The sequence below is a fragment of the Scophthalmus maximus genome, chromosome 15 (genome assembly GCF_022379125.1).
Source record: "Scophthalmus maximus strain ysfricsl-2021 chromosome 15, ASM2237912v1, whole genome shotgun sequence".
Classification (NCBI taxonomy): domain Eukaryota; kingdom Metazoa; phylum Chordata; class Actinopteri; order Pleuronectiformes; family Scophthalmidae; genus Scophthalmus; species Scophthalmus maximus.
Genome location: NC_061529.1, coordinates 8,267,501 through 8,280,273, shown reverse-complemented (window position 1 = coordinate 8,280,273; position 12,773 = coordinate 8,267,501). Strand labels below are relative to the sequence as shown.

The window sequence follows — 12,773 nt, the reverse complement described above, 5'->3', positions numbered from 1 at the left end:
ACGGAGTGGCCCATGCCTGGTCCTCATTTCTAGACAGCTGGAAGGGGAGCAGAGCCCCCTACAATGCAGGCTGAGTGGGGGTCCCACAGAGGGGAATGGTGGAGATGGGGGTGGAGTAATGAAAGGAACCATTTATATCCTGGACATTGCTAACTTAGAGCTCACTTTGAAATTCCAATGGGTGATAAAAACCTGCGGGAATAACATTGTTCTGGAGAAAGAGATACTGTACACTCTGTGTGTGTGTGTGTGTGTGTGTGTGTGTGTAGTCGGTGTGTGATGAGTGCAACTGGCCACAGGAGCTTCTATAGAAGACGGAGGGAGAGAGAGGGATGTGCCATGACGAGGGTTCCTCGGTGCCCAGGCCGCACTTAATACTTGAGGAATGTCTCCCTGGTGCCCAGAGCAACGGAACGTAATCAAAAGCTTTATTAAAAGAGGGGGGAATAGATCATAAGGAACATTAAAAGTATCCCTCACTGGGTTCCCAAGTCAGCACACAATTGCCCTTTTGTTTGTTGCTGTTTTGCTGTGAGCGCCTCTCTCAAGGACTCGGTGGCTAATGTCGCCATTAAGTCATGCAAAACTGTTTTGTCTTTGTGGTGGCTTGTGATGAATCTCTCCGAGTGTGAATGCAGGGTGATTTAACGTTTGTTTTTCTCTCCTCTCTGTTTTCTCTCTCTCTCTCTCTCTCTCTCTCTCTTTCTCTCTGCCAGGTTCATTAATGCCAGGAGAAGAATAGTACAGCCTATGATTGACCAGTCAAATCGAGCAGGTAAAAAAAAAAAAAAGTAACAACCCAGCCAACGTACAGTAGAGTTCTGCTTCTCCTCCTTTTCTTTCCTCAGCATGGAGACATCTTTTTCAAATCTTTTACTGGCATGCACATCATGTCTGGAGCCCAGATTTTTTTTACAGGGTAACCCCGCCCCCCCCAAAAAAATCCCTTCTACTCCCTCCTCTCTTCATCCCCTCTTCCATTTTTTCAATGAGATGTGTTCAGAAGTGGTGTGGGCCGTCGACTGATTGACTCTAATGGGAGATTTCCCAGTCTAAGTAGAGATGGAGGAATATTAGCGCTCTATCTGTGATTTACTAATTGGACACTGGAGGAGAGAACGCTAGCAGCAGTTTATGAGTTATCTCTTCTTCTTTTATTGGGGGGGGGGCTGTTTTGGGAGAAAAAAAACTCGGGCCCAGGTTTAAGGGGAGTTTCCTTCACTTTCTCGACTGTGTTATTATTTTATTCCCTCCAGAATCTGTGTTCTGAATTTTTTACCGTAAGTCATCATTCAGAACATTTCAAATTTCAAGGCCCCTAAATAGCTACTCAGTCGAATTTTCAGTCATGAAAACTGCCCATGAGAGGGAGTTTTGATTTAACGCCTATGAGAGGGAGAGATTTCCAGGTCTTTCAAACAGACCGTGGAAAGCTTCATCATACTGTTGATGGATAACAAATGCATTTTCTACGTCTATTGTGTTCAGATTACAAGCACCGATTGTAGAGTAGTAAACATTCCACTCTGTGATCCCGTGGAACGATTCAGTCGCCCTAAGCTTCATTGACTGTGGCATTACCACAAAGAAGCAATGTAATTTGTCTCAGGGAGGGAAAAGCTGTTTTTGTTGATTAGCAAATTCCTGTCTGAGAAAGATCCCGACACACCGGGGTGGAGATTGTTCAAAAGAGCATGATCAAAAAAAAAAAAAACGAGATGCAGTTAGAAATCTGGGCAGCTCTTTTTTCTACACGCGCTGCACTTGAATATTTGACGGGATGCAGCCAATATCTGCCAGTCAAAAATATCTGCCAAAACAGCATGACTAATCGCTCCCCCTAATCTTTACGAATCACAGATTATCCAAGATAATACTGTTATAGCCCCAGAATACACTGTTTTCTACAGTCTCCAAAGAGCATTAGTTCATTAGAGCTGATTATGAACAAAACCAGCTACAAGTGAGGACATTGCTTGTTACTTTGTTCTATATACCGTGACAGATCATCAGATAAATCAATCATAATATTGAATTTAGCAAGCTGTAGGATTATCTACGCGTTCAGATTGTTCGATGTTGTCACAGGTTTGAGGGTAGACACATTTACACTTAGTATTCTATATTGCTACTGATTCCGAGAACTGACTGGGTGAATTTCCTTCCCTCGGTAGAAATTCTTCTCACCCTGTCAAACTGCATGCTTTCTTCTCTCCTTTAGAGAACAATGTATCTCCTGTGAGTGCGGTTTTGAATGACACTGGTGTGCACGAATGAGTGTGTGTGTGTGTGTGTGTGTGCGTGCGTGTGTGCGTGCTTGCATGCATGCACGAGGACCAACTGTATGCGTGTTTGCATGCCACACGTCAGTCATTGCGGTCCGCAAACATGAGCACAATGTCTTACAGTATGTTTGGGCTGGAGCTGGGACAATTGCTGATTGTCTGGTGTGTTTTCTCTTCTTCTCCCAACCCCCCTCCCCCCTTCCCTCCCTTTTTTCATGTCCACGTTTTGACTACAATCAGGTTTTCTTCTTGATCCTTCAGTGAGCCAGGGAGCAGCATACAGTCCAGAGGGCCAGCCAATGGGCAGCTTCGTGCTGGATGGTCAGCAGCACATGGGGATCCGACCAGCTGGTGAGTCCGAGCGCCCCGCCTCACCTGTCCCACGTCCTTTCGTCATGCCTGCTTCACCAGACACCAGTTTCACCCTCCGTTATCGTGCAGCTGATCAACACTGATCCTCTTGTCTGTAGCATGAGATTTAGACGCCTCGGCACAGAGCAGGTCACCTAAGTTGGCGTAAACCTTAACCTAATACTAACACGTGCTACTCAACCACAATAACACATCTCTTTGTAGGTCCCCCGCACAACTCCCTGGGCTGTGTGCTGCCGGTCTTGCTTGTTTTTTTCCCCTCTCTAATCTAACACATCTGGGAAAATCCCTCATAAGTGATCATGAAAAAGGGATTTGTGGGACGTAATGCAAAAATACAAAACACGCATGCCACTACTTCACGTCTTCCTTTTCCCACACTCTTGTCATTTCCCATCTAACACTAACCAATCCCATCCTCTCTGTAAGCGGGTCTCCTCTGACCTCTCTGTGATTCAAACTCCCGCTGACCCTTTTCTGGCGTTTATCTCTTCTTTCTAGGGCCTATGAGTGGAATGGGGATGAATATGGGCATGGATGGGCAATGGCACTACATGTAACCTCCATCTTGTAAAGCAAAACGCAAAGAAAAAGGGGGAAGTAAGTACTGGGCTCTTTTCCTTGTATTTTACACTTTGGGCTGTTGGTTTTTATTTTATTTCACCCACAACTCCCTTTCACATCACCAGCAAATACCCATTCTTACCCTGGTCATAATTTTGCAGCAAGCTCCAAGCCCCTTCTCCCCAGGATCAACAATTAATAGCTAATATGCCGGGCTGTTTTAGCAAGATGAAGGAAGGGGGGATGAAGGAAGGGGGGTGGGGGCAGTAGCCAAGGATGAATTGAAGACTTGGGAAAAAGGGGGAAGCGTCCTGGGACAGAGAGGACCCGACTTGTGGCGCCAGACTACCGGAACGACAACAGAAGAAGGGAGAGGAAGAAACAACCTGGCATGGCGTGCAGAAATTTATTTATCACAACAGCGCCATCACTCTCCCCATCGTGGACAGCGAATGCAAATGTTGGACATTTAGGGAAAAAATAACATCTCCTGGGGAAGGGGCTGACGGGGAGAAATTAAGCAGGCTCCAGTGAAGCGATAAAGAAGGAGAAGTGAAACTGTCCTCCGAGTGACATAAATCTGTCTGGGGAAGGATTGATGCCCAAATTATCTTATATGCAAAGACGGGAACACTGCAGTACATTACGGTCCTGAGCGAGATATACGGGCCGCGGGTGACATGGCCGATCCTTCATTGGGGGTTTGGTTTGAGCTGTGTAAAGGGAGGAATGAGTTGGGGGGGGGGGGGGGGGGGGGGGGGGGGGGGGGGGGGGGGGGGGGGGGGGGGGGGGGGGGGGGGGGCTGTGTGTTTTGATTATTTTTTACTGGAGGGAGACGATTTAAGGGGGGGCGGGGGCCAGTGACTACCCTGACCTGAGACTTACAGACAAGAACAGGGAGACATTGAGATAAATTTATAAGGTTGTAGACACAAGCATGGCTGCGTCTAAAAGGAAGGGAACTCTTTCACACGCACAGATACAATCTGTGTCACTGTCTCTCGCCCTCTCTCTCTCACACACACACACACACAATCCCTACACAGCTAAATGGCGGCGGTCTGATTAAGCTGGCCATTCCGCCTCCCGCTAGTGCCACAGTGCTGACATTTGAAAAATCAAGACATATCACATCCCAAAGGCGGCAGGGCAGAAGAGATTTTATTTAACACCTAAACTCCCTTGCCCAATGAGGCACAATATAATAACACTTACCTTGATTAAAAGAACCCTTTATATGTAAATGGAGACTGGAATTTTCCAAAGGGTCACAGCGGCAATTCTGCCGACAGAGATCATTTCACCCCTCTAGTCCTTGCTTCCTCTCTCTCTCTCTCTCTCTCTCTCTCTCTCTCTCTCTCTCTCTCTTCCTCTGTTCCTCTCCGTCTCTCACTCATTCTCTCTCATCCCCTCCTGTCTCTGCTAATGGCAGCTGGGAGAGAAAGGAAAAAAAGGAAAAGACAAATCAGGAAGCAATGTTCCCTAAAACAGCCACACAGAGACAACATTTGCTCAGGTTGGCTAATTCTTAATATAGGGCTATATAATTTTGAGACTATTTAATTACGTAACATACTTTATGCTTCATGACCAATTACATTAATAGCGCAATACAGAGGAATATTATCCTCTCTTGATTTGATTACACAGCCACACAATATGGTGTATTTGGTACTTAATTATGGCCAGCCATTGAGCAGGACTGCTCTGCCATAACAGAGCCAGTCAGGGAGGCAGGCATGCAGAGATGGAGAGAGATGGAGAGAGAGGGGCCCAGTCTGTCCTCACTTATTGTCTTCAGATGGTTTTACCACTCTTGTTAATAAAGGAGGGGTGTTTGTTGGGGGGGGGGGGGGTCTCAGATCTACTTAATGGAATGACTAGACCTTACAGGACTGTAGATTAGCAGCTTACAGTGTCAAAAACATCTGCCGGGCCTTTTTTAACAGGAGCCGCTCCAGGTTACACGGAGGTGAGGGCAACCCTTCATACCCCAACACCCCGGATGATTTATTTGTTTTATGACCCTAGTAGTCGGGTTTTAAGAGACCCGCTGCGACAAACATGTGCATTTCAAATGAACTGACATGGAAAAGGGAGTATTGGAGAATGACACAGCTTTCAGCCAATGGGACCGGTCATTAATCTTGGCCTTTGCTGTCTCTCTTTTCCCTTCTCTCTCCTTCTCTGCCCTCCTCCTCCTCCTCCTCCTCTTCCCTTTCCCCCTCACCGGGGCCCTCCTGTGTAATTTCTTAATTGCAGTGTACTAAGGTGGAGGAATGCAGAGAGTGAGCATGCCTAGTGACCTTGCGGCGACCTCTCCCCTCTTATTACAGCTTCTAATCCCCCAGGGGTTCACATTACAAAGCAGGCCGGCCCAGACCCAATCCCAGACCCAGGCCCCCTGGCTCCAGCGGGGACCCCCTGCTCTCATTGGTCTCTCCCCAAGGTCCAAGGCCTCTAGACCAGCCGTGTTCCCATACTCCAGTCCCAGGCTCCAGGAACAACCCCCCCCCCCCCCCCCCCCCCCCCCCCCCCCCCCCACTGACACATCTTACTTTTTACTTCGTGGTTACAACAAACAGCCGTGTGAAAAGTCAAACAGTGGCACTGCTGAGCCATCTCTGTGTCCTGGGTCCTGTCACAGTATGAGAGATGCCAGCATGCTGAGGTCTCTGCACATATGAAGCGGGGTCCATCTTAAGGGGCATCAACATGCCCCACCTCCTTTTCCTCTCCTTTCTCTTTCTACTTCCCTTTTATCTCGGTGACTCTTATGTCTTGCTGCTGTTTCCTGCCCCCTTTTTTTCTTCTACTTGAGCGCAAAAAAACCCACACGCCATGCATCAGGAGCAGCACTTTGATTTGCTTAAAACCCCCTCATCCAGGGGCGGAGCCCAGCTTTTAATGCTCGCCGTCTTGGTTGTACAGCTAACTTGAGTCCCTAAATTATTTGATAACTTCTGTAAGGAATTCCAAATCAAATATGTTCACAGAGGCACGTCCCCAGGAGAGCGTGCCGGCTCAGTTTGTCACTAAAGTCGGCGGGGGAATTAACTGTTCCATTTGTAAAAGTATTAGCACTTCTCCACATCAATACGGCTGGTTGGTTTCCCTCACATCCTCCAGGACTTGTAGTGTCTGTGGATGACTGAGGATCATTTTCCAACCCAACCTGAGACCTGACCACAACGCTATTGGGCATTGTAAACCACTCACCATGGCCTAAAATAGCCCCAGTGCAATAATGTCTCTCTTTACTTGTAGGAGCTAAAAGCGCTGTAGTCACAGACGCAGTGTCATAAAATCTCTCTGTTGTCGAAGCTGTGTTTAAATTGAATTAAAGGCCTGTTAATGGAGAAGGGGCACGGCGAGGCTGCACTGAGAAAATGATTTTATTGACTGCGTTTTTAAAAAACATATACTTTTCCCTCTCTGTGTCTCAGGTCTGCCAGGCATGCCAGGGGAGTACGTACCTCAGAGCGGTCCTATGGGCATGAGCATGGCCCGCCCCACTTACTCCAACCCTCATCAGATGACCTCTCACCCCGCCCAGTTCCGACACGGACCCCCTCTCCACGCGTACCTGCCCGACCACCCTCATCACCACCCTCATCACCACGCCATGCTGATGCACGGAGGACCCTCGTCGCACCCGGGAATGGCCATGTCTGCACAGAGACCCCCTTTGCTCACTCCCATTGAACCCAGTACTGGAGGACAAGGCCTGGACATCCATGCCCAATAGTATAAGGGAACTTTGCTACCACGACGACAACAGCAGCTACTACGAGAAAACAGTCGAGAAAAAAAAGAAGAAGAAGAAAGCAGCAGCTCACGCTAAATCCTATTTTGAGACTATTTTTAAGAATAAAAACCCTTTTGACCAGAATTTGACACTAACGAAACAGAATTCCAGATGAGCTGTGACGATTCTTTTTTTTCCTCTCTCTCTCTTTTTTTTTTTTTTTTTTTACTTGTCAATTTTGTTACTTTCATCCAAACGGAGGACCAAGCTGACAAGAACACTTTGTAAAGTCTTGGGCTTTTTGGTTGAGATCAACAGAGGATGTTCTGACGTACACGTGTGCAAGGAATGGACAGACGCACACATTGGAGAAACACACACCTTTTCCGCACACTCACTCGCGCACACACGCACACACACACACACACACAGACAGACACACACACACACACACAAACCATCATAAACATGTTCAGTACACTTTCATGTGACGCGCTCAAACTCTTCGAGAAATAAAATCACTCCGGAAAGGTTTTAAAAAAGAAACAACAGAAAGACTCCAAGAGTTATAACTACTGTAGTATAAAAAGTATAGATAAATAAGTTAAAACTTGTGCATTTTTTTTGTTGATCACATGGTTTATGTTTCCTGAGCTAGTTTTTAGAATTAAAGGTTAACCTTTTCTCTCTCACACTGTGTGTGCTCCTTCCTGGAGGAGAAACTGTCTCGCAGCACAGCACTATAAAAGAAAGAAAGAAAGAAGAAGAAAAAAAAAACAATAAGAAGATGGAACATCTCAAAAAGGCTCCAGACCACAGAGGGCAATCAGGTCCTGTCCCCCATAAGAGCAGGGCATGATGGGAAAAGGCTGCTAAATGACACCGGATCTCTCCAGAAGATTCAGTTTGGACATTTGTCATGCCCCTCTCTCTCTCTCTCTCTCGCTTTTTTTTTTTTTGGTTCATGAATGAATGTTGCCCTGTAGGTTTTAAAGGAAAAAAAAGAGTTCTTGCTTTGAATTGCCCAAGCACTGGATTGTGTTGGTTTTATACATTTTTATTTTAATATTATTTTATTTTTTTGTACCCTGGACTCTCGTCAGCAAGAGCCTATCGAAGGAAGCTTAACAGTGGAAAAGCAACATCCTACGGCGCTTCTTCGTCCGCGGATCAACACTCTTGCCATAAGGACAATACTGACACAAACGTTGAATCCGTGGCACTGGAGAAGCATTTGATGGTTGATGCACCAAAAAACCTAAAACTTTGAAAGAAACAAAAAAAACATCAAAAAAAAAAAAAAACTTAAATTATGAACTCAATGCTTTTTTTGGGTGGGGGGGGGGGAAAGCTGAGAGAATATTGTAACAAACTTCGTACAGAGTTCAGTCTATTAATTGTTTCATGTTAGATATTCTATGTGTTTACCTCAATTGAAAAAGAATGTTTTTGCTAGTTTCAGATCTGCTGTGGCATTGATATTGTATGTCCATGAATTCCTTCCTTTTTCAGCACGTGTTCCTCACTAGATGATAAGATGCCGTCTCCCTTAAGCTTTGTCAAAAATACATTAAATACTTGTATGAGGACTGTGACGTAATGTTTAAAAGGTGTTCAGTCACAAATGCTGTAATAAATATTTCATTTTTGATTTTTCTGTTATAGATTTTTGTGTGATTAACCATGTTACAAAACCTTCTTATCCATGTTACCATTTTAACACCAATACAAGTAATTAGCTCATTATTATTTATATTATTGTTATTATTATTATTATAAAATGTGGTTTTGGCAAGGTGTTGCTGGTCAACAATGATAACATTTTTTTTGTATTGTTTTTAAATACTCATCAAAATATATTAATTAAGTTTCCACTTTTTTTCAGCTCTCTCAGCAGCAATGGCTCATTTTAACCAGCCTGCCCATTTGGTTATTGAACAGCCTCTTTAAAATGACACTGACAAATTATGGCTGAAATATATCTCGCCACGGCAATTTATTCAGGCACACAAATGTGTCCCTCCAAATAATAAACAACATGTCAAATGCAAACGAAGGGCGCAAATTACACAGCAAATTTACTACGAAGCCATCTGATGGTTTGAGACCAGACGATAAAAGTGTTTTGCGCTCAAGTGGAGATAAATAAAACGAGGTCGACTGCGGCCTCCGGCTCTTCAAAGTGAGGGACCAAAAAAAATCTACTGAAGAGAATGTACATTTAATTTTCTTTTCTATTTTGAAATACCCCAGTTTGCTTCATACACAAAATAGGTTTTAGCTCTAAAATAGGATTTTTTTAATATGTCAGATTTCTGCTCATATAAAAATGACCTTAATTTGGGAATAATGTGAGTCATTTGGTTTGCACAGATCCACCCCTCACTCCGTCCCTGTCGTTCAAACAATGGAGTCAGGACCCTTCCCCGGTGTAATTGCTGGCCCTCTCTCTCTCTCTCTCTCTCTCTCTCTCTCTCTCTCTCTCTCTCTCTCTCTCTCTCTCTCTCTCTCTCTCTCTCTCTCTCTCTCTCTCTCTCTCTCTCTCTCTCTCTCTCTCTCTCTCTCTCTCTCTCTCTCTCTCTCTCTCCTCTGTGAATGATCTGCTCATTTCTGCCGTTTTGCAGCGCCGCCTGTCGGCCGCGACCGGCACTGCCGTCCAAGGCACACAAATGGGCTTTGATGGGCCATCTCCTCTCTCTCTCTTTGCTCCTTCCCTCTGCCTTGTGTTGCCCGCGGCCATCCAAGTCATAGCCTCGAACCAGAAATGACAACAGCACTTCGCCTGAAAAATCTCCTGCCCTTCTCACAGAAGTTTAAAACCTCTGCTTTGTTGGATCCATGCCTCTGAATTTATCGTTCTTCACTTTAAAATTTTTGTGTTTATTTTTTTTAATGAGGAACACTGCTTTATCACTGACTTAACCCTGTGTGTTAATCAACAAATATAATCAATAGCCTACCACACACTTTGAAAATTATAAATTAATAATTACAATAATAATAATAATAATACATGTAATAATAATAATATTGCAAATAATAAGAACAATAATAATAGTGCAATGCAAGTGGATTTTATTATTTGTATTTATTGCATTTAAACTGGCCTGGCCGTGATTTTTGTTCATAATTCAACTGAGGTGTATTTTTTATTCTCATGTGGCCTGCTACAAGTTTTTTTTCCCAGCAGTGAGTTTCTTTTTTAAATTCTAATTTTAGCCTAAATGTAACCTGATACTTTATTTTGACACAAATTAATTTAGCCTTTTTTTCCCCAACAGGCTACTTACGTAAAACATTAATTCTTATAGCCTCTGTTTTCTTGGAAAAAACAAATTTCCTCGTGTAGGTATGGCCTGTTGATTTTTTCTTTATCTAACAGATGGATTCCCTATTTTTTCCTGTTAAATACAATAAGAAAAAAACAGAAAGCGATGTAGATCACAGTGATTTAAATCACTTCTACACACCAGATATTTCTGCAATTTCACGTTCAAACACGCCACTTTTTAAATTAAAAAACTTAATATGAGCAAGTGAATTTTATGTTTATTTTTAAAAAAATCATATATTTATCCTACTTCAAGAGCCACAACGAATTACTTTTCGGTTATTTGGGCGTTTGGTTCGAATGTTGCGCAGGTTGTTTGACGAAAATACCGAATATAAAACCTGCACAGATAATCGTTGTGTTAACATGTTATTCATAATTCACAGGGATTTGATCAAGGCCTAATATCCAGGTAGAAAAAAAAAATCTAAAATCCTGTGTGTTTTTGTTAATGGTTTACACCAGAATCTATAGTTAATGATGCATTATCTCCTTTTTCCTTTTTTTGTCTGGTGCTCCATTATTCTGGGGATAAAACGGAAGGAAGAAGTCCTCCGTTTTGTGCGGAGATTATCAGATGAAAAAGAGAGAAAACGTGAGGATTACCGTGGATGGAGAGGATTTCAATATTAATAGTTTTTTTTTCTTCTTTTCTTTTTCCTCCCCCTCCCCCCTCTCCTCCCTCCCTCCCTCCCCACCTCCCCTCCTCCCCGATGAGACAGAAGGTAGATTGCCTCTGCTGCTTTCCTTTTGCCGATTCGGTGTGACAGGGATGATGGATGATCCAGCCGAGCTAAACAACTCCTCCCCTTCATCTCCTCCCTGTCAAAGCCAGTCCGCGCTGCTGCTGCAGGAATAAAATAAGGAATATATTCCCCCTGCACTGCTGCACAATGCAGCCCCGCTCCCCTGCAAGACGCTCACTTCGCCCCGTGCAACAATATTAAAAGTCCACGCACAGTTGAACCCGCTGCAGACACCGTGCGTGCGCGTGCGCGTGTGCGCGCAACAGAGGCGACATGTTAATAATGCTTATACATTACAGGCGCTCTCTCTTTTTTGGGGGGGGGGGGGGGGGGGTTTCTCAGCAGAGCATCTGGTAAAGTGAGGTGTGTGATCTGGGAGGGAGGACTGCAAACGTGCATTTGTTGTTTGAGTGCATCTGCTGGTTTGACAACCCCCCCCCCCCCCCCCCAAAAAAGAAGAAAAGTTCTCTCTCCTCTTTGTTTCTCATTTGAAAATGCTGATTTGGATAGTGGTCGTAAAAATGGACGCGCACGCAGGGGCCGAGTGTCCTTCGCTTTGCAGCTGGCTCTCCCCAAAATGGCTCGCTCTAGGGGACAGTTTTTAAGGTTGTGTGTGTGTGTGTGTGTGTGTGTGTGTGTGTGTGTGTGTGTTGTCCTCCTCCTCCTTTTTTTTCTTTTCTTTTTCCTTTTTGAACATTTCAGCACTTTTCTCTCCTCTTGCCATGAGGTGTTTCTATGACTACGTTGTGGGGGCCTGTGTGAGCGGGTCAGAGGCGGGGGTCCCTGGGAGAAAAGGGCCGCATTTGGCCGATCATTTATCAATGTCAACCGCATAATGATTCTCCCCGCAGTCCCCCTATTGATGAGGATAATTACATTAGCTCAGAGTGACTGATCAATAAAGCCCGGGGAAAATGGTTTATTATAGTAGCACCGAAAAGGCTTTCTGGCTGCTTTATTTTTTTATTTTTTTCCCCTTCCCTTTTTGACATGAGAGCCAGGGGTTGATCTGTGAGGATAACAGAGCGAGAGGACTCCACTGCATCTGGTCACAGATTTCGTGTTGGAATTTTTTTGGGGGGGGATTGTGGTTTATTTTTTCTGTTATTATTTCTCTATTGTTGCTCGAAGTGGAAAATCCCCCTCGTTTATTTTTTCTTTCTCTCGCCAGTTTTAGGTCCACCTTCTCCACCCGTCTCCATCACATGGGGGAACAGGAGGAGAGCAGATTTACACCCAGTCAAATAAGTCTTAACACACACGGAGTCACACATGTTCTAAAGTGAAATAGATGCTCACACACGACCTGAGAGCTGCCATCCAACTTCTGACACATCTTCTCCACTGACAGTTGACGGTGGAACACGACGTTCACTGGCAGCAGCACCTGATGCGGGGTTCATAAAAAAGAAAAAAGGCCTCACAATTGAGAAATGCAACGACAAAACATAAGAAAAATAAATCTTGTTTGGTTGGTCAAGTGGGAAATTTGCTCTGATGAAATAACGAAAAACAGTCCACAAAGATGGTCAGTGGATTTCGGACCTCCTCCTCTCTCTCTCTCTCTGTGTGTGTGTGTGTGTGTGTGTGTGTGTGTTACTTGTCAACAACGTATCCCCCTGCAGGAGTGTTGCAAACTCGTGCTTCTCTTTAATTCTCCGTGGTGCCGCTGCCTGCGCCAGCTCCCATTTGCCTACTGATGGACACGTCTTGCAGGAGACAGCTCC

General features: G+C 44.6%; 1 protein-coding gene across 8 annotated transcripts in view; it reads left to right on the top strand.

The window, feature by feature from the left end:
* The window catches only part of meis2a (Meis homeobox 2a), an 80,669-nt gene extending 72,049 nt beyond the window's left edge, over positions 1–8,620 (top strand). For 3 of the 8 annotated variants that reach the window (XM_035610286.2, XM_035610284.2, XM_035610287.2), the window contains exons 10-12: positions 717–775; positions 2,526–2,636; positions 6,668–8,620. In XM_035610286.2, the coding sequence (XP_035466179.1) occupies positions 717–775; positions 2,526–2,636; positions 6,668–6,969 (472 nt within the window). In that variant the 3' untranslated portion in view covers positions 6,970–8,620. Of the gene's footprint in view, positions 1–716; positions 776–2,525; positions 2,637–3,158; positions 3,258–6,667 lie in introns of all 8 variants that reach the window. The other 5 variants (XM_035610289.1, XM_035610291.1, XM_035610292.1 and 2 more) reach the window with 3 other exon arrangements.
* The last annotated feature ends 4,153 nt before the right edge of the window (positions 8,621–12,773 follow it).